A 19,996-nucleotide genomic window follows, 5' to 3' on the forward strand; every position below is an offset into this window, starting at 1 on the left:
GCTCTTAACCTATGAGCCATCTCTCCAACCCCCACAAAATAAATCTTAAATCAATCAAAAACAAACAAAATACTTGGCCGTAACATTCTCCTCGTCCTCTGGGGGGCGCACAAAGGCCATATGTGGCGAAATGCAAATAAGTCTAGTCTGGGCCCAAAGAATACAGCGGAAAGTCCAGGTGCATTTTCAGTCAGGCGCGTTCTGGACAGCCCAGGCTTCTCAGGGGCTTGACGGTCAAGATTGCGAAGCTGTACCCGCCAAAGTCCGGGGCCGAAAGGCTCTCAGAAACCAGAAGCATATAATTACCCGTACTTTAAAGCTTCTCTTGTCCTAAGCTTTGGGTCTTCCGTCTATCACAATTCCGCGGGAACCGACATTGTAAGCAGGCTCACTTCGGTCAGCCCTTCCCGGCGTCCCTAGCGACAGCGTCCCGGGGGCCTCTGGGGGCCTCGGGACAAGATGGCGGCGGCGGCGGGGTCCGAAAAGCGCGAGTGGAAGCCTCCGGGGCGAGTGTGAGGAGGGGTCCCGGGGTCCCGGGTATCTCCGGGCCGGGGCCCCGCTGCGGAACGGACCATGCTACGTTCTACCGGCTTTTTTCGCTCCATCGACTGCCCATACTGGGCGGGAGCCCCCGGGGGGCCTTGCCGGCGGCCCTACTGCCACTTCCGGCACCGCGGAGCTCGGGGTCCCGGCGCTCCCGGTAGCGGCGGCGTAACATCTCCCGCAGCAGGTAAAGCCGGTACGACCGCGCCTGGTCCACAGCCGGTCCGTGCTATATGTTTCTCTTGCTCAGCCAGACCTCACACCGTCAGATTGCTGTCCCTCCCCTAGCTGCCTTTGCGATGCTGTGCTAGAGCTCTCTGGTCACTAATTAAAACGTAAAGCTCGACACGACGGAGGGAGAGATCATGCAGCCGTGTCCCCAAGCTAAGGGGACTTGGTGCAACTCCTCTGGTCCTCATTCCGTCGTCCACTTTGTTCTGAATGAGATGTCATTTTCTCCTGTCACCGTGCACTCCACCCTGTGCGCTTGTGGCACACCTTGTTTGTGATCGCGACAGTTTCCTGGGACCAGGCCCCCACTGTCTCTGGTAGTTGGATGCACAAGGCCATACGGACACCTGCTGTTTGACGAGCGGAAAACCCCCTTGCCATGGACAGGTGTAGACTTTCAGCTTGGCAGGGAGCGTGATGGCATTTTTTGAAGGCTTTCAGGGATCAGGCAGTATGTAGGAGGTATTGTCTTAGAGAAAAGAGATTAAGATGTTGTTATTTGTCTTTTGTTTGTTTTTACGATTGTATGCCAAGCTAGTTTGGGACACAAAATCCTCAAGCTGCAACCTACTGGCTTCTGGGATGATCTTAACCCGACCCAGAGAATTTAGATTGCATTAAAGAAGACATTGTAGGGGCTAAAGAGATGGCTTAGATTTAAGAGCACTTGCTGCTTTGGCGGGGCGTACTACCTGCAAATGGCGTACTATTACTTGTAGTCCCCATTCTTTGGTAGCACGGCCAGGTGGGCCGCTGAGTTGGAGTTCGGCATGGTCTATATATGAAGCCTTGTTCCAGAAAGCTATAGACAGTGAGGCCCTGTCTGAGGGGTGAGGGGTACGACTGCTACTTCTGCAGAGGCCCTGGGTTGGGTTCCCAGCATCCACATGGCTGCTTTGTAACCTAGTTCCAGGGCACCTGATGCGTTCTGGCTTCTGGGCACCGACCACAGATGGTACAAATGCATACCCAGACAAAGTCTCATATGGCTGACATTAAAAAACAAAAACAACCTTTTAAAAGTGGCATTGCACCCAGGTATGGTGGTGCACACCTTTAATTCCAACATTTGAATGGTAGAAGCAGGTGACTCTCTTTGAGTTCAAGACCAGCCTGGGTTACATATGTGCCCTTCTCTAACAAAAGGTAGACATTAGGAGGAGAAGGCTAAACAGACGGGGTTATTGAATAGAGTTCCATTTAGACCTCTCTGGTCATCACTGTTCCTTAGGAGTGGCTCTCCTTTTTAAATATATATATATATATATATATATATATATATATATATATATATATATATATATATATATACACACACCCCCAGGTTTGTCTCTGTAGTTAACAGCTTGCTTCAAAGTGTGTGTAACCCAGGATGACCTTGAGTTTGTGGTCCTCAGTTGTCATGACAGGTGGGCCTCATCCTCACAGTTGGTTTGCTAGGCCCTGGGGATGGGATGCAGACCTCTGGGAGTGAGCTTCACCACTGACTTATTCCCAGATCCCAGGTTAATTTTAAATACCACTCTCACTCAAGCTGGGTTTGTTTTTTTTTAAATAAAGACTTATTTATTTTTTAGTATACAAGTATTTTGCATGGATAGATGGGTTCACTGTGTAGCCCAGACTGGCCTTGAACTTGATGTGATCTTCCTGCCTCTGCCCTCTGAGTGTTTGAGGGCCAGGTATGAACTGCCACATCTCTTGATTTTGAGTCTCTCCATCTTCACACATCTACTGGCTTAGGGCACCTGCAAGTGGCCTTCCAACAGCTCCCAGCTTGGGCACCAGTGTCTGTGCTGTATCCGCTGGGGACCCAGCCCAGGTACTAGGGAAACTGCTGCAGAAGAGAAAGGACACAACTTTTCACATTTCAGCGCAGAGGTGGCACTGAAGGCCTGGCATCAGCAACTTCTCAGGCTATGTGACATGGAGTGCTTTTCTTGTTTCCTGTAGACTTGTGCCTCTGTTTATGCGTGTCTGACTCGGTGTGCCTGCAGAGGCCAGAGGAGGGCGTTGGATCCCTAGAGCTATTTCAAGGCAGTTTGATACCTTCAGCCATTAGTGCAAGGGCTGCCAGTGCTCTTAACCTCTGAGCATCTCTTTCGCCCTCTTGTTTTGTGGGGTTTGGTTTGGTTTGAGACAGGGTCTCTCTGCGTAGCCCTGGCTGTCCTGGACTTGCTTTGTGGATAAGTCTGGCCTTGAACTCACAGAGATCCTCCTGCCTCTGCCTTCAGAGCACTAGGATTAAAGGCGTGTGCCCCCACCGCTAAACTGACATCCTGGCTTTAAAGTTCACTTCCTTTTTGTTCAGGGATGGAAGCCATGTTCTGAGCTGTGCCCGGCACAGTTCCATTCCTGAGCAATGTTGGGCCCTCAGCTTTCCTCCCATGCGGATCTTCCTGTGCTGTCCACACAGCTGAGCCACAGCGGCTAGGCCCTTGGTTTCCCAGAAGGTCATGGTTGGGGTCTGATGCTGCTCTGTGTGCCTGACAGTCCCCCAGGGAAAGAGAGAGGTGCTTCACTCCTTGTGGTATCTCCTGGTGTCCTGACCCCAGGCAGTGTCCAACCTGGCCCTCCCTGTTCTAGGGACTCTGCTGCCTCTCCTCAGTGCACTACAGCAGAAAGTGCACTTCTAGGGAGGCCTGGCCCAAGTGACTCAGCCTTGGTGGCATCCTTCAGGCACTCTGGAGTAGCCCTTCATGGCCTTTGTGCCCACAGTAAAGCAAATCCACCAGTGGCTCAGGGCTGCAAGTGAAGGCAGCCGCCTTTATCTCAGCTGCGGATACCTGGTCGCCCTGTTGAGGTGCTGGGTGCTATGGAGGGAGACAGATTGAGGGACGAAGGAAGTTTGCTCCTGATGCCATTGATGGGGTTGGAGCTGTGGACATGTGGGCGTGGTAGCCCCCAAAAGTGGCAGGGCTGGGCCTTGGGTTTCTCTCTAGATTCCTGTTGGCTGGTTTACATGGAGGTCTCACACAGTGGTCCTCACAGAATCCAGGTCCCAGCACAGCTGCTGTCCCTGCCAAGGAAACTGGGGTGAGATGAGCAGAAATGAGAAATCAAGGTGTCTGGGTCAGAGAATTAACCCCCGCCCTGTCTTCAGGGCGCTGGAACCTCCATCTGAGACCCTAGCAGTGTGGTGTGGGTGGCAGCCAGGAGCAAAGGCTCCACACACATCCAGCCTCCCTGTGCTCCCAGACTCCCTGTGGACAGTTGTGTGCCAAGGGCCAGGCCAGGGAGCTGTGGGGCTTCTTAGAAGGAATAGGCTTTGGTCAAGTGAGAGAGGAGGTGCTCCTGGGGCAGAGAAAGGGGACAAGAAAGTGTCTGTGTCCCTCTGAGCCTTGAGGACCTCCGGGGTCCTGGTTACCAGTCCAGTTCCCACAGCACATGCTTGAGCAGCGAAGGTGAGAGGTCCAGGCACTGCTGGCCTCTTCCCACAGAGCTCTGCCATCACACGTGAGACCTGTGACTGCCATTGACCTGGTAGACCAGGCTTGGTGCACTGCCTGGGGACACAGGGGCTTTTGTGGGTGGCTCTCCTTGTCTGAGCAGCCTAGGGACAGAGGGACTCCTGCCACTTTGGGCTCCTTCCTAGAGAAGGACCACTTCTCCAGGAAAAACCAGCAGGGGGTGCTGCAGTCCACAGCATGGTTGTCAGGGATAGCTGGCCCTGTGCATGTGGGGAGGCATTGTGTACTGGTCAGTGAGGCTCAAGGCCCTGGTTGGACTGGTGACTGTTCTCATCTACCTCTTCCAGGCCCAGCTCGCCCAGCCAGAGCATCAGGGTGCACTTTTTGGCACCTTGCTGGTGGTGGGCAGCTGGTCCACTGTTCCACTGGTCCACTGGTCCACTGTTGCTGGGGAAGGTGGCTTGGAAGACAGATGGGCATCCTAGTATAAGGACAGGATTCAGGCTGCTGGCTCCTGCTGCTCAGCTGCCACACAGGCGGGCGCTGCGTGTGGAGAGTGGGAACTGTCCAGCCTGCTGCCCTGTTCATGGCTCCTCTGCCTTCATTATGCCTGCTTACGCTGCTGCAGACCCAGCCAGGCACTGCTGTTTTCCAAGGCCATCCTTTGCCTGACCCTTTTGACCTGATTCTGTGGCCTGTCTGCTGTAAGGGACTTGGGATCTCAGGTGACTGCTGGTGCAGGGACAGCTGGAGTGGGGTTTGCAGCTGACATCCTGTCCCAGGACACCTTCCCACAGAGGAGGAAGCCCCAGGGCAGATGCAGTGGCCTGAGCCTGTCTAGGACAGGACGACAGGCAGACAGCTAGGAGGGCCTGCAGGGCTGGGGAACTAGTTCACTCCTGCAAGTATGGTCTTTACAGGGGCTCCTTCCTTCACAGTGAGTCTTTTTTTTTTTATATATTTTTTTAATTTATTTTATTTATTATATATAAGGACGCTGTAGCTGTCTTCAGCCATACCAGAAGAGGGCATCAGATCCCATTACAGATGGTTGTGAGCCACCATGTGGTTGCTGGGATTTGAACTCAGGACCTCTGGAAGAGCAGTCAGTGCTCTTAACCGCTGAGCCATCTCTCCAGCCCCACAGTGAGTCTTAAAGAGTACCTGTGGCAGTCAGGAACCCGTGGGGAAACGTTAGGGCAGGCCATAATGCTTGAGGGTGGCTTGTCCACCCATGGGTGCTCCAGTGCTCCAGTGTTCTCCTAAGGATGGAGCTCTGTCCCACGGTAGTCTGGGAGTACTGGGAGTAGTTGGTGGCTCTCAAGCCTGTTTCACTTTGCCAGAAACCCTGAGGTGGCAGTGATGTGGGCATATGTGGCCTGAGGCTCTCAGAGTGGCTATTCTTTTTTTTGTTTTGTTTTGTTTTGTTTTGTTTTTTTCTTTTTTTCGGAGCTGGGGACCGAACCCAGGGCCTTGCGCTTGCTAGGCAAGCGCTCTACCACTGAGCTAAATCCCCAACCCCCAGAGTGGCTATTCTTGACTCAGCATATACCTACTGTACTGTGTGGGGATGGGCAAGTGAGCAAGCACACTGGAATAGAGTAGCTGGGAACTGAGGAGTAGCTGGGGGCTGAGGAGAAGCAGGAGGTTCTTGTCAGGCAGCTCCTAAACTGGGCTTGTTTGTTTTAAAGATTTATTTTATGCATATGAGTATACTGTAGCTGTTTTCAGAACCCCAGAAGAGGGCTTTGGATCCCTTGTGAGTCACCATGTGATGCTGGGAGCTCTGACCCACTGAGCCATCTCTCCAGCCCCTAAGCTGGGTTTTGAAGGCCAATATGAGTTTGTCCAGTGGCTGGAAGATGTCAGCAGGACTCCCTGCTGACATGCTGACTTGATATCCAACCTTCTAGAAAGGTCTAGGTGCCTCTGAAGTGCCACTGGCTGGTCTCTGAGGACCTGTGAGTCCATGTTTTGACAGCCTGTGGCTGGTATTCCTAGGTCTGCCTGTTGAGGTGGAGGTGGGCACTGGGGCAGGTTCCAGACATGAGTGGGTGATAAGAGAGTCTGGTTGAGGACTTTGCCATAGTTCTGAGCAGGAACTGTCATGTGGAGTGGTGGAGGCAGGGCTGCATTTGCCTCTGAAAGCCCCACATCACCTGCCAGCCTCAGTGACAAGTGATAAGGACCATGTTCACTTGACACTGGCCAGCATGCTCTTCCTCTGAAGATGCAGGGCCCTCAGTCCCTATTCTGTGCTCTGGGGAGGGGTAGCTTGGTCCTGGGAGACATCCTGACTCCTGGTCTCTGCTGGTGTCAGCTAGGATAGGGCAGAGGCACCCTGGGCATCTCCACTGGGATCTAGTTAGGAAGGCCAGGCAGGTCATCTTAGAGAGTTTTCTTTATTGGACTAGGAAGTTCATCGCAGCCTTTGTGGACCATGGGAAATGCCTCTAGCCTTGCTCCAGGATGAGATTAGCATGTGGGCCCCACCTACCTTCCCCTCAGCTCCTCTTCTGGACTGGTGGATGCCCATGGTGACGCCATACCTGTTCTTGCCTTAAAGAGCCCAGCATCTTGGGCACGCAGGGGATTGTCGCCTTGCACCCTGTTTGGTTGCTCCATCTGCCTGGAAGCCCTTGCCATCCTACAGGGCTGGTTTTGTGGAAAGGGAAGGCTCTGGAGAGTGACCTGGGGACATAGGGATCCTGAGCTCATTCCTTTTTTTTTTTTTTTCTTAAAGAATTTGTGTATTCATTTACACTCTAGCTGTCTTCAGACACACCAGAAGAGGGCATCAGTACAGATGGTTGTGAACCACCAAGTGGTTGCTGGGAATTGAACTCAGGACCTCTGGAAGAGCAGTCAGTGCTCTAACCACTGAGCCATCTCTCCAGCCCCCTGAGCTCATTCCTTAAGGGCAGCCTCATAGGGTAAGATCTGCTGTCTACCTAGACTGAGGCTGAGCAGCACGTCTAGGCTCGCGGGCCCTCTTCTGTGGCCAGGTCTCACTGTGTGCAGTTCCCATAGTTCTCTGGTGACTTGCTGCCGATGTGTGTGATCTCTGTGTGTGAGTCACCAAAGGTAACCTTGGAACCTGGTCCTGCTAGGGTGACCTCATGTGTCCAGTGGTGCTGAGCTGAGGGGATGTCTGGATCCCAGTGTATGGTGGAAAGGGTCAGCCTAGGATAGATGTGTCACAGTGCTCTGTGGAGACCTTGGGCTGTATGGCTGTCCACTGTAGTCCTGGCATTCAGGACCGTGCCTGTCGGAACTCATCTGAGAGCCCAGAGTGGGCTGGTGCTCCCAGAACCTCAGCCCCAGCACCCCGCACTGATTCGCCTCTCCACATGTGGTGTCTGAGGAGCCTCCTTCTCCACCTCCAGGGCTGCGAGCACTCTCTTATCAGAGCCCTCACTGGCCTGAGCCCTGAGCAGTCTCTTGGCCTTTATCAGCCTTTTGGCCTTGAGTGGAAACCTCGGGTGCTGGTGCTGGCCAGGGGCTGACTTCCTGTTGTCAGGAGAGAGGTCCAGTGTGATGCTGCTCCTGAGACTCTGTTGCCTCTGGTGTGGCCTCTGAGGGGTCTGGACAGACATGTGGAGGGAATTCTCCAGGAAAAACGCTCCTTGGCTGTGTCTGGGTCACTCCTCCCATGGGCAGGCTGAGCTTGTGCCAGGTGCTGTTTCAGCCTGGGAACCCCAGTTCCCTGTCCAGTGCTCTGTCTGTAGGGATCACTCATCACTGCCTAACCTGGGACTCAGGTGGGGATTTCCAAGAGGATAACCTTGGGGCGCACTCAGTCACCTCTGTGGCCCAGCCTGTCTCCCAGTGAGCACCATGAGCACCACGTTTGCATGGAAGTGCCCACACCTCTTCTGCAGTCGCCTGCCTTAGTGTTTGACACCATCTTTGTGAAGCCCAGAATGGTGTGATCCTCCTTCTGTCTCCCAAGTCCTAGGATAATAGGTGTGCACAACCACTCCTGGATCAATACTACTGATGCCTATGTGTGTGTGTGTCTGTATGTCTATATGTATGTGTGTATGTGTATAAGTACGCGAGTGCGATAGAGAGAGAGAGAGTGCGTGCGTGCGTGTGTGCGTGAGCGCGAGCAGCTTAGGGTTTATTTTGGCTCCAGCTGGAGGCTGCAGTCCATCACCCAGTGTGGAGGGAGGCATGGCTGTGGGCAGGGGGAGGAGTCATGGTGGCAACTGTTCACATGGCGTCCAGTCAAGCAGCAGATAAGTGCAGGTAGCAGCTTGCCTCCTTAGTTTTGAGTCTGGAAGCCCAGCCATTATGATGGTACCACCCAAATGTGGGATACGTCTTCCCCTCCAAGTTAACAAGTTCCCTCCCAGGGGCCATCTACCTAATGCTCAACAGCCTCTTAGGCTACCCTGTTACTTGCGACATACTCTTCTGCTCCATGTGCCCGGAGTCCCTGGGGAGCCTTTGAAGCCTTCACAAGGTCCCCAGAAATTACCTCAGGAGGAGGTTGGGCCCTGCCAAACACCTTCAGCTGTGGGTCCCTCAAGTTTAGGTCACTACTTTGAGGGCCTGTGCCCATGTTTGAGCTGTAGACAGCCAGAACCAGGTAGATGTGTGCTCAGAGTCCATGGACTTGACAGACATGGTAGGAGGCTCACACCTGTCAGTCCAGCATTTGGGTGGCTGAGGCAGGAGGATCGCCATGAGTTCCCAGACAGCCTGAGTTAAAGTAAAGTAAGACTTGTCTCAAAGAAACAAGCAAACAAAAAGGTCTGTTGGATGGCTCAGCACTTGCCATCAAGCCAGAGCCACACAGACAGAAGGATCCCTGGAACCCACGTGGTAGGAGCAAAGGGCTGCTGACTGACCTCCACACAGCGCCTCAGGTCAACAAGACAGCTGCTCTCCAGAGAACGAAGTGGGCCATGTGCGTGTGTGTGTGTGTGTGTGTGTGTGTGTGTGTGTGTGAGAGAGAGAGAGAGAGAGAGAGAGAGAGAGAGAGAGAGAGAGAGTGTGTGTGTGTGTGTGTGTCACATTTGGGGATCTTCTCTTCCAGTGCCCTCTCTGTTCACTTGCTTGCAGGTGCTCTGGGCACGGTGTCCAGTACAGCCTTGGTTGGATGCCTTAGTTTCTAAGGTCTCCCTCCTTTCTTCATCCTTCTCCTCACTCCCCTGGTGCTCTGGGTGCGCTAGGCAAGTTTCTTTTGAGACTGTGTTTTGCTAGCCTAACATGGCCTTGAACTTCTGATTCTCCTGCCTCAGCTTCCTGCATGGCTGGCCCACTGCCTCTGATCCTTAGAACGTTACTTTTTAAGAAACAGCCCAGTCAAGCCTGGAATCTCACCCTGGGTCACCCCAGCACCTGGGAAGTGGAGGCAGGAGGATGAGAAGTTCAAGGTCACCCTGAGCTGGACGTCCCAGTTGGACAGGGCTGTGCCACAGTGAGATCTCAAATCAAATAACAAAGGGAGAGAAGTCCAGAGAAATTCCCGATTTCACCCGTTCACAGGTCAGCCGTCCTGGCAAGGCTACCTCAGCCCCTTGTCCTGTCCTTCAGGAGACGTGGGCTCCCTTATTTGTTTCTTTGTTGTGTGCAGACTTTTACTTTTCATTCTGTGCAAGTGTGGGTGTAGTGCAGGCACCATGGAGGCTGGGGTGTCGCATCACCCAGACTGGACATGCAGCTTTGTAGCTGCGTGGTGTAGGGTAGGGAGTGAATTACCTTACCTCTGGCGTGTCTAGCCGCTCCCCTTCAGGTACTCCATGTGCAGCCTTGGTACTCGGCTGGGATGGTGCTGAAGGCCAGTCCAGAGCCTTGCACTGTTTGATTCCTGGTAGGTCCTGTGGGTAATCTGTCCACCTTAGTGGTCTCCAGGCCATGCCAAGAGGAACCTCTCTTTTTGCACCTCCTGTGATATAGGATCTCATGTTGCCTACAGTAGCTTTAGTTCCTGATCCTGCTGCCTGTACCTAGAACTGGGGTGATGGGCATGGCCACATGCCCACCATAATGGGGCACTGGGATGAAGCCTGTGTGTCCCCAGCAGTGTTCTACCCACCAAGCCCCCACCCCCAGCCTCTCCTTGAGGTGGCCATACATACCTAGCACCCATCTAGCAGCCTCCGCACAGGTCCTGGAGTGCATGCAGTGGGTGACCCCAGCACAGGGAGTGGTGTTAGTGGCACTGAGGGGATGTCCTTGAGGCCCATGCCTGGTGGGTGTGCAGCAGGTTCTGGATGGCTGGTTCTCTTCCTTGGCACATCTCTGGCAGTGGCTGTTCTGTGTTCTCTTCCCTTCCAGGACTTGGCTATGACCCGTACAACCCGGAGCTACCCCAGCCTCCTGTGCAGAGGGAGAATGGTGCTCTGGGTCAGGGCGATGGCATGCTGGAGCTGGAGCTGGTCAACCAGGCCATCGAGGCCGTGCGTGGCGAGGTGGAGCTGGAGCAGAGGCGCTACCAGGAGCTCCTGGAGACTGCACGGGGCCACGGTGCTGGGGCTTCAGCCCTGGCCCCTTGCAGCCCTGCCACAAGCATGGATGATGATGACACCTTCTCCTTGGCCCTGACTTACACACCAGGCGGCCTGCTGAGCCCGGACGCTGCCTACCAGCCCACCCCATTGGCTGTCCCTGCCGAGCCAGGGCACAAGTACTCACTGGCCCCTTCAGACAGGGGTCAGAGCAGAGCTGCAGGAGGCGCTGGTGCCCTGGAGTATGTCCCCAAGGCTGTGGGCCAGCCTCGCCGCGGTGGCAAGTACGTGGTGGATAGCTCAAAGCCATCAACAGATCTAGAGTATGACCCACTGTCCAACTATTCAGCCCGGCACCTTGGCAGGACCAGCACTAGGGACGAGAGGGCCACCAAGCGGCCGCGGGGCTCCAGAGGTACTGAGCCATACACACCTGCCCTCAAGAAGCCCTGTGACCCCTCTGGCGGCTGTGAGGCCAGGTTCTCAGACTCAGAAGATGACGTGTCCAGCCCCCCAAAAGCCGATGTTAGCAGCCCCACGGCTGGGGCTGACCCTGAAAGCAAGGCACCTGGTAAGCCTGTCTCCAAGGAGGGCATAGAGCCCGAGGAAGGCAGCCTGCGGGTCACCAAGGAGATGGCTGTGCAGTATGATGTGGAAGACCTCGGGCAGCCTCCCAAAGCGCCAGACACAGTGTCCATGGTCAAGCCCAGCTCTCCAGCCAGGGCCTCTCAAGATGCTGGGGTCCCCAAGGAGGGCAAAGTCAAGAAGAAGAAAAGTGGGACCCCAGCCAGCCTCAGCCACAAGGACAAGGTCCGCAAGAAAGACAAAAAGAAAGAGAAGGACCCAGCCAGACCCCGAGGGAAGGAGAAGGTGTGTGCAGACAGGAAGAAGCTGTCTTCCAGTAGCCCCCGGGGCAAAGCCCAGGGACTCGAAGGGACCAAAAAAAAGCCATCCTCTGCTACCACAGTGGCTAGCTCAGGGAAAGGGGGGACGGGCCACCCATCCAGCACGGGGCCCCAGGACCATGGGCCCAATCCCCGTGCACCACTAGCCTGGAAAGGTGGCTGTGCAAAGAAGATGCCATCAGGGAAGCTGGCGGAACGCAAGGCCCGCTCCCTGGATGAAGGAGCCCCCCAGGACACCCCTAAGCTCAAGAAACGGGCCCTGAGCCACGCCGAACTATTTGGGGATGAGAGTGAGGAGGACGACTCAGGCCTGGGAACAGCACCCCGGGTCTGGCCCCCGACCCTGCCCAGCCTTAGCTCAGACTCAGAATCAGACTCCGACTCCAGCCTGGGTCTGGGTGAGACAAAGGTACCCAAGCGTCTCAAGGCCGCGCCGCCCGCATCCCCCGCACCGCCCTCCCCACTGTCCTCCTCCTCGTCCTCTGGAGCCAGCCAGTGTGCAGAGGAGGGTGTGGGCTACTCGGCCCTGGAGAAGGAGCTGGACTTGGATGTGGACCCTATGGAGGAGTGCCTGCGGATCTTCAACGAGTCTACCAGTGTGAAGACAGAGGACAAGGGCCGGCTGGCCCGGCAGGTGAGGGCGCTGGCCTTGGCAGACGAGGGCCCTGCGAGGGGACACTTGGTCCCACAGTCATCTCCAGCCGATTCCAGCCTCTGCGACCCAAGCAGAAGCCGCTCCTTCAGCACCGGCCTCTTAACTCCATTCAAAATTCAGGAACCCTCGGTGGCCGCCTGCTGCCCCCCTGCACCCTGCCCTGAATGAGGACGCTGGCTTTCTACCCACCCAGCCGGCTTCCCGTGGCAGCATCCGACTGACCGTTCAGACTGACCGGCAAAGGGGTACCGGGCCCTCCTGCTCCACGCCCGCCTCGCACCACTGCCTGTCCCCAGCTCCTTGGCCTTTCTTGCCCCTCTTCCCCTCCTCCAGCTCTTGCTCACTTTCTAGCCTCTAAGCCCCTTCCTCTCCTCACTCTCTGGCCTGCCTGGCTCAGGCCAGCCTTGACCCATCTGGGTGTCGCTCCTTCTAATGTCCCCATGCTGGCCACCAGAGGGTGCTCACCCTGAACAAACAAAGATGGACCTGACCAGTTCCTTCCAGCACCAGCCCTGCAGGATGCCCTTGACTGGCATTCCATATCTGGGCTGTCATCCTGGGCTGGGTGTGGGGGCAGCAGCAGGGACATGCCCACTTGTCCTCCTGTCCACAGAAGGCCTAGGAGGCAGGTGCTGGGGCCCAGCCTTGGGCCGCAGGGTGCTATTCCTCAGTAGGGCTCTCACTGACAGGCCCGTCTAAGGTCTGGCGGCAACATGAGGCTGGGCAGGAAGGCAGGGGCAAGCCCCAAGGAGGCACCAGAGTGAGGAGTAATGTGTGTTTTCAGCCACCCAAGGAGAAGGCCGAGGAGGAGACGCATGCGGGCCTGACCACTTTGTTCCCAGGGCAGAAGAGGAGAGTCTCACACCTTTCCAAGCCTGGCAAGGAGGTAAGACGAATGTGGGGACACAGGGCGGGCATCTGGAGGAAGGAGACCTGCTACCACAGTCTGCCGGAGGACCCCTGCTGCTGGCCTTCGGCCTTCGGTAAGCTGGTGTCCAGTGCTCCATGTCCCATCCAGACTGCCTGTCCCTGACTCGGGCACAGGAACAGTGAGCACAGGAGTGGAGTAGATCCCCCTGGGAATTAGAGTTGAGTGGGCTCTCCAGCCCCAGCCCCAGGCTACCTCAGCTGAGGCTGGAAGACAGTGAGGATACTAGGAGAGGCCTATGCGGGGTGTGATGCAAGCTTAGCCCACAGAAACGTCCCTGGTGCTCGGAGCCCCAGATGCAGTCTCCCAGGAAGGCTTCCTCTTGGAAGAGACATGGGTGCAGACAGATCATGCAGCCACAGAGAGCATTGGTGGTCAGTGGGAACACAGGAATGGGTTCTGGAAGCCAGGGGAGTTGGGATTTTGGAGCTCTCCCTGCCCTGGGACTTCTTCTGTCCCTGCTAGCTTAAGCCTCATCACCATGCTTGTCTAGAGTGCTCTGGCCTTGGAGCTGGCTCTAGGACTGTGCTCTTTCAGGCAGAGGCCCCAAAGAGGACCCCCGTGGCCCCCCCAGCACGGCCCCCAACTGCTCAGGAGGTGTGCTACCGGCGAGCACAGCAGGCACAAAGGGACTCGGCCAGTTGGCTACAGGCTGTCCCACGGCCAACCGAGAGGCTTTCCTCTGTGCACATCTCGGCGCCGGGGGAGAAGAGGAGGATCGCTCACGTGCCTAACCCCCGACTGGCTGCCCGTGAGTCCTGGCCCCACCCTTGCTTGGACCCCTCACCTTGCCATGTACAATATGAGGGAAGGCAGCACTCTGAGGATTTCTGTTTACTTGGCCTTGAGCTCCGGCCTCGGTGACTGACTACAGCAGCCTCCTCGCTCCCTCACAGCCCAGGACCCCCAGTAGGACTCCCTGGGCTTACCTGGAGTGGGCAGCAGCTTGAAGTTGAGAGGCACGGTGGTCTGAGCGGTGCTCTCAGCCAGCCCCATTACAGAGCCAGCCCCATTACAGGCAGAGCTCCTGAGAGATTGTCCCTGCCTGAGAGCCAGGGCCTGTGACCAAGTCAGGAAGGGCTTCTGGACCTAATGCCTCTCCCTGCCCACCTACAAGCCCTGGATTCTGGGCTGCTGTGGCACAGCCTGGGGGATGCTGGAGGCCCGGGCTGTAGCAGGGCTCGTTAGGGGCTCTCCCAGTTCTGGGAGCCTCCTTGTCCTCCTTGTCTCCCAGATACCCACCTCAGTTGCTTCAGTGCGCGAGGCATGGTTGCTTACGGGACTGGGAGTTCAGTCATTCATGCAAATGTGCCCCTTACTGTGGGCTAAGAGAAGAGAGCATTGGAGAGTCCTCTCCTCTGGAGCTGAGTGCGCTGTACTCTCTTGACAAGTGCAGCCTCGGTGGGTTGGTTGCAGGGGGCATAGCAGAGGCAGCCTGGTCTGGCCCCTGGGCCCTCTCCAGAGAGTGATCCTGACTAGACCAGATGTCTCTATCTTACTCCCTCCCTCAGTGTCGATGGGCTGTGAGGGCAGGCGCTCTACATCCTGGTGCCCCTCTGCCAGGGCGGAGACTGTGTGGTCTGTGACCTCATTACAGGGGCAGGCAGGTGTCCTGTCACAATGAGCAGGCCGGGGCGTCCCAGGCCCTCTGGTCCTGTGCCCTGGAGCCAGGGCTACCCCTCAGACGTCAATGTCTCGGAGTTGGGGGCTGGAACATGTGGCAGAGGCCCCGACCACGCCCCACCATTTGCCAGACTGCCCCGACCGTGGCATTGCCTGAGCCGGCCTCCACAGCCGCATTGCCCTTCCCCACCTCCATGGACTTGCCCCAGAGCAGCTAGAGTCCCATGTCCTTCCGTACCCCGAGCCCGGTGCCCCGGCCCCCGCTGCGCTGCGAGATGCGGGTTCTGCTCACGCTCAACGACCGCAGCTTCCTGGTGCTCCGCAGCTCCGTCATGGGCCTGCTGTCCTCCTGCACTCACGTCCCCTGTCCCCCACCAGCCCCCACAGGTGCCAAGAGGGCGCTCCCTGCCAGCGGCAGCCAAGTGTCCCACGGCCCCGAACCTGGCAGCCAGCCACTGAAGACACGTACGTTGTCAGGGATGGCATCTAAGACCACCACCACCGTCACCCCCAAGCGCATGGCCCACAGCCCGTCACTCCAGGTACCCTGCTCTCCCTGCTCTTGCCACTGAGGGACTCCTGCGGTCCCCAGTGGGTCTCTGGGCTGGCCTTCCAGCATGTCTGTTTCCTAGGACTGAGGATGACCCAGAGCTTAGATACACATAGTCAGGCTTCGCCCAAGCCACCCTCCAGCCCTCACTGCAGTCCAGGCAGGGTCTCCATCTCCTGCCGTGCCCCCAGCCTTTCCCTCTGGACGTCCTAGCTGGGCTCCTGCATGGACATGCCTTCCCTAGAGGCCCTGTGTCCTAACACCCTGGTCTCTTTCTCTAGAGTCTAAAGAAGCCCGTTATCCCAAAAGAATTTGGTGGCAAGGTCCCCACTGTGGTCCGCCAGCGCTATCTCAACCTGTTCATTGAGGAGTGTCTCAAGTTCTGTTCATCCAACCAGGAGGCCATTGAGAAGGTGGGCCTTGGGGACACATCCCCTGCCTTCATGGCTTTGCGCTGCAGCTGTGAAAGTCCCACTTTGTCCTCCCGCCTCTCCTCTGGGCATCTTGGTCCACATTGGCTGCCTGTAACACTGCTCGTGAGTGACAGGCTGCTCCTATGCCTGCCACTGTCATCCAGTGCAGCCAACCCCACTGTCCATGCTCCTGGGTGCCAGACCCTACCAGGACCTTAGGGTGAGCCCTGTCTTACCCAGGCCCTGAACGAGGAAAAGGTGGCCTATGACCGCAGTCCCAGCAAGAACATATACCTGAACGTGGCCGTGAACACCCTTAAGAAGCTGAGGGGCCTGGTCCCCAACGCCGTGCCCAACCTCAGCAGTGAGTTGGGGAGCTGCGTGCAGAGGGTCTTGTCCAGAACTGGCTCATATGGGCTTCAGCAGCAGGGATGGTCCTTGGTTCCCCACACTCAGGCCACTGCCTAAGGTACCCTCTGCCCCTCCTCCCTCCCTCTATCCCTCCCTCCACTAATGGCGCCCACAGCCTCTTCACGGTGAGTGGCTGAGCGCTGCACATTATGCTAAGGGAAGGAGGGGAGAGGGTTAAGACAGTTCATTGTGTCCCCTCGAGAGGCCCCATTAAAGCAGCCACCACATGGCAGGCTCGCCTGCGAGGGCCCCTACCCATTAGTTTCTCCTCACCTCAGAATCCATTAGTCGGCTGCTTTGTAGCTGCAGCGAGGCCTTCACCCCATTCCCACCCCTTCCCCTGTCCCTGTCCCACTCCTTCCCTCAGGGATTCCAGGCCTGCTCTGACCAACCAGAACTCGGGGGACTGGGGGTGCGGGGGAGGCGGCTGCTGAGCCCAGGTGACCTGCCCTGAGTTCCCACAGCCCCTTCCCAGGTGGGACTGTGTAGGCAGTGGTGCGGTGTTAGTGTCTGTAGTGTCCGTGCGCTGTGGTGTTGGGCTGAGGTTGCAGCCGGCCGACCCCTCCCTGGCTTTTTCTCCTTCCTCCTAGAAGCCAGTAGCCGCAGGGTTGTGTCCCACGAGGTTGTGCTGGGGGGCAAATTGGCAGCTAAAACCAGCTTCTCACTGAGCCGCCCCAGCAGCCCGAGGGTAGAGGAGCTGAAAGGTGAGTTAGCGACTGCTGACCCATGCTCCCGCTGTGTCCTTGTCTGCCTGTCTGTCCAGTAGCATCATGGTGCTGTCCCTCCTGTTCAGTACTGACAGCCAGTGTCTTCACTGGGGCTGTGCTGTACAATACATGTCTGTGCGTGCATGCATACGTGCATGAATGTGTACATACATGCCTGCGTGTGTGTTTCTGTCTGTCTGTCTGTCCATCCCTCCCCTCTGGCAGCACTGACACCCAGTGCCCCTGCAGGGACTGCCCTGTACAGCCGCCTCAGGGAGTACCTGCTCACTCCAGAGCAGCTGAAGGAGAATGGCTACCCCTTCCCCCACCCAGAGCGCCCAGGGGGCGCAGTCATCTTCACAGCCGAGGAGAAGAAACCCAAGGACCGTGAGTATCCTCCCTCCCCAGATTGCTTCAGGGAGGAGAACTGGGTAGTTAGCTCTCTGCTGTTGTGACAGACAGCTCAAGGACAGGCACCTCATCCTGCTCAGGGGGTACTGGTCAGGCTGCCAGCCCCTCACCCACTTCGCCTCTCTGCCTGTCCATCTGTCCTCGCACACAGCCTCCTGCAGAATTTGCTGTCGCTGTGGCACCGAGTACCTGGTCTCCTCCTCGGGCCGCTGTGTGCGCAATGAGGAGTGTTACTACCACTGGGGGCGGCTCCGGCGGAATCGAGGTGAGGCTTGGCTACTGTTGCAGAGCCCTGCCCACGCCCTGCTGGCCATGAGGGCTCCCTGCCCGTCTCCCCCTGCCTCCGTCTGAAGGCCCTGGCCTTCTGTAATCTAGATGTTCCTTCCAGAGCACAGGCTCTGCTTGTCTCACTCCTGCGGTGTCCCCAAGGTGGGAACCTTCCCTGGGCCCACATCAGCTTGAGACACCGTGGTCCAGATCCTTTCCCTGAGTCCTCGTCCCTGACCGGGTGGGCAAGGTTCCCTGCCTGCCTGGTGCCCTGAACATCATTGCTCTGTCTCGCCAGTGGCTGGGGGCTGGGAGACCCAGTATATGTGCTGCTCAGCTGCAGTCGGATCTGTGGGCTGTCAGGTCGCCAAGGTAAGTGCTGCTGTGCCACTCCCTGCCCTTGGTCACTGCACTGGCGTTGAGGGACACAGCTGAGTACTATGCTCAGTCCCCACGCGGCCCCTGGAGCAGGCCTTAGCCAGGGCACCAGACTCCTCAAGAACCACACGTGGCCATGCTGACCCTTCTGCTGACCCCCCCGCCTGTTCCCCAGCAACACGTGCAGGATGGCCGGAAGGAGAACCTGGAGGGCTTTGTGCGTACCTTCCAGAAGGAGCTGCCTGAAGATGCTCATGCCGGGGTCTTTGCCCTCGACTGTGAGATGGTGAGTCTGGGGTCTCGGGAACCTGGCTCGCCCCGGGCCGGGGAGGGAGTGAAGCCCGCTGGGAACTGGCAAGAGAGCAGCTGGCTGAGATGCAAGACTATCGCCAGCACCGCACCTTGGCCAGCCATGTCACCTTGGGCTGCTGTGTTTGGCTAGAGTCCTGAGGTCTCAGCCGACTTGGGCAGGGTTCTCTTGAGTTCCCAGCCTGTGGCTCCCTCTGCCTTGGTGGTTCCCGTGGTGTCCCTGACAGGGTCTCTGCAGCAGCCATGGCAGCCACAAGGGGAGCTGTGTTTGGGAAATGGCTGCATCTGGTACCCGTCTCCTATCCTTAGTCCTACACTACATACGGCCTGGAGCTGACCCGAGTCACAGTCGTGGACACAGACATGCAGGTCGTGTATGACACCTTTGTCAAGCCTGACAATGCCGTTGTTGACTACAACACCAGGTGCGTCCCGGCCTACCACGGGACCCCAGCCTCCCTCCCGTCCTGCCCGGCCCAACGCCCCTCTTGCATCCGGCCATCTGCAGGTTCTCAGGGGTGACAGAGGCCGACCTGGTGGACACGAGCATCACGCTGCGGGACGTGCAGGCCGTCCTGCTGAGCATGTTCAGCGCCGACACCATCCTCATTGGCCACAGCTTGGAGAGTGACCTGCTGGCTCTCAAGGTAGCTTCCTTCGCTTGCTGGGGCTAAGTGAGAACGCGCCCCCTGCCCACTGGGCCTCTCCAGCACCCACCTGCCTCCCTCTAGGTCATCCACGGCACAGTGGTGGACACCTCTGTGCTGTTCCCACATCGCCTGGGCCTGCCCTATAAGCGCTCACTGCGGAACCTCATGGCTGACTACCTCAGACAGATCATCCAAGACAATGGTGAGGAGCCAGGCCCTGGGGTCGGGGTAGGGGAGGCATGGAAGTCAGGACTGTTCTGAGCATGTCTACCCTGTAGTGGACGGGCACAGCTCCAGTGAAGATGCCAGTGCCTGTATGCACCTTGTCATCTGGAAGATCCGAGAAGACGCCAAGACCAAGCGATGACTCCCATCCAACATTACCATGCCACCCCTTCTTCCAACCCTGGCTGCCCTCAGCCCCGACCCCTCAGCCCTGACGCCCTTGGCCTCTTTTCAAACTGTGTAATAAAACATGACAGCTGACCCTGCGCCTCCCAAGCTCGAGCCGCAGGTCTGCAGTGAGCAGCCCAGAGCCGAGGCTGAGACCAGTCCTCAGCCCAGCCCCACACCCGTCCAACGTGTCACCACCTCCTCCCCCAGTCCTGTCCCATGGAGCCTGCTGCTGCCCGGGGCAGAGCTGGCCTAGTCTCTGTGCCCCTGTCAGGCACCCCCACCCTTAACCCCCAGCCCACCGCTCCCGACAGTGGGTTATGCCTTCCGCTCCTTTGTATATAACGCAGGCAACAGGACAAGCCCTCATGGTTTGAGACGGGTTGTCTTTTTTTACTTTATACTGTTATTTTTATTAATTTTTAATTTAAACCTGCTGACCTGCACACCTCCTCAGCTGAGGGTCAACCCACATGGTCAGTCCCATGGGCCTGGATGTTCACCCTGCCCCACTTGGGGGGTAGCTTCCAGAACTCACCCCAGCCCACCCAGGACTCCCCAACCTCAGAGCCAAGCCAGCCCCTTGGCCTGGCCTTCAGGGCCTCTGGGCTATCATCTGGGGGGGTGCCACCTCCCTCCGAGTAGGAACAGAATAAATGTTTGTATGAACTTTAGATTTCATAGTGTGTTGTGCTTTGGGGGCCAGATAGGACCCTGACACGTGCCCGGTCAAGAAAAATGGAAACGACTCCCA

The 19,996-nt window shown here is 57.2% G+C and overlaps 1 protein-coding gene across 1 annotated transcript; it reads left to right on the plus strand.

The window, feature by feature from the left end:
- Nucleotides 1-438: 438 nt before the first annotated feature.
- Rexo1 (RNA exonuclease 1 homolog) lies at nt 439-19,916 on the plus strand. Its single transcript, XM_032907726.1, has 16 exons — nt 439-730; nt 10,473-12,181; nt 12,987-13,088; nt 13,668-13,881; nt 15,132-15,295; nt 15,585-15,716; nt 15,957-16,080; nt 16,718-16,831; nt 17,084-17,221; nt 17,397-17,510; nt 17,811-17,884; nt 18,066-18,176; nt 18,509-18,624; nt 18,708-18,846; nt 18,931-19,051; nt 19,128-19,916. Exons 1-16 carry the CDS (start codon nt 574-576, stop codon nt 19,214-19,216), a joined length of 3,618 nt encoding a protein of 1,205 aa, XP_032763617.1. The 5' UTR covers nt 439-573; the 3' UTR covers nt 19,217-19,916.
- Nucleotides 19,917-19,996: the final 80 nt, after the last annotated feature.

The sequence above is a fragment of the Rattus rattus genome, chromosome 1 (genome assembly GCF_011064425.1).
Source record: "Rattus rattus isolate New Zealand chromosome 1, Rrattus_CSIRO_v1, whole genome shotgun sequence".
NCBI classification, from domain to species: domain Eukaryota; kingdom Metazoa; phylum Chordata; class Mammalia; order Rodentia; family Muridae; genus Rattus; species Rattus rattus.

Excerpts from the sequence above, each read along its gene's own strand:
- Rexo1 (XM_032907726.1), top strand. The coding sequence starts at position 574 with ATGCTACGTTCTACCGGCTTTTTTCGCTCCATCGACTGCCCATACTGG. Across the intron at positions 12,182-12,986 it reads AGGGCCGGCTGGCCCGGCAG|CCACCCAAGGAGAAGGCCGA; the intron begins GTGAGGGCGCTG and ends GTGTGTTTTCAG. Across the intron at positions 17,222-17,396 it reads GGAGAAGAAACCCAAGGACC|CCTCCTGCAGAATTTGCTGT; the intron begins GTGAGTATCCTC and ends CCTCGCACACAG.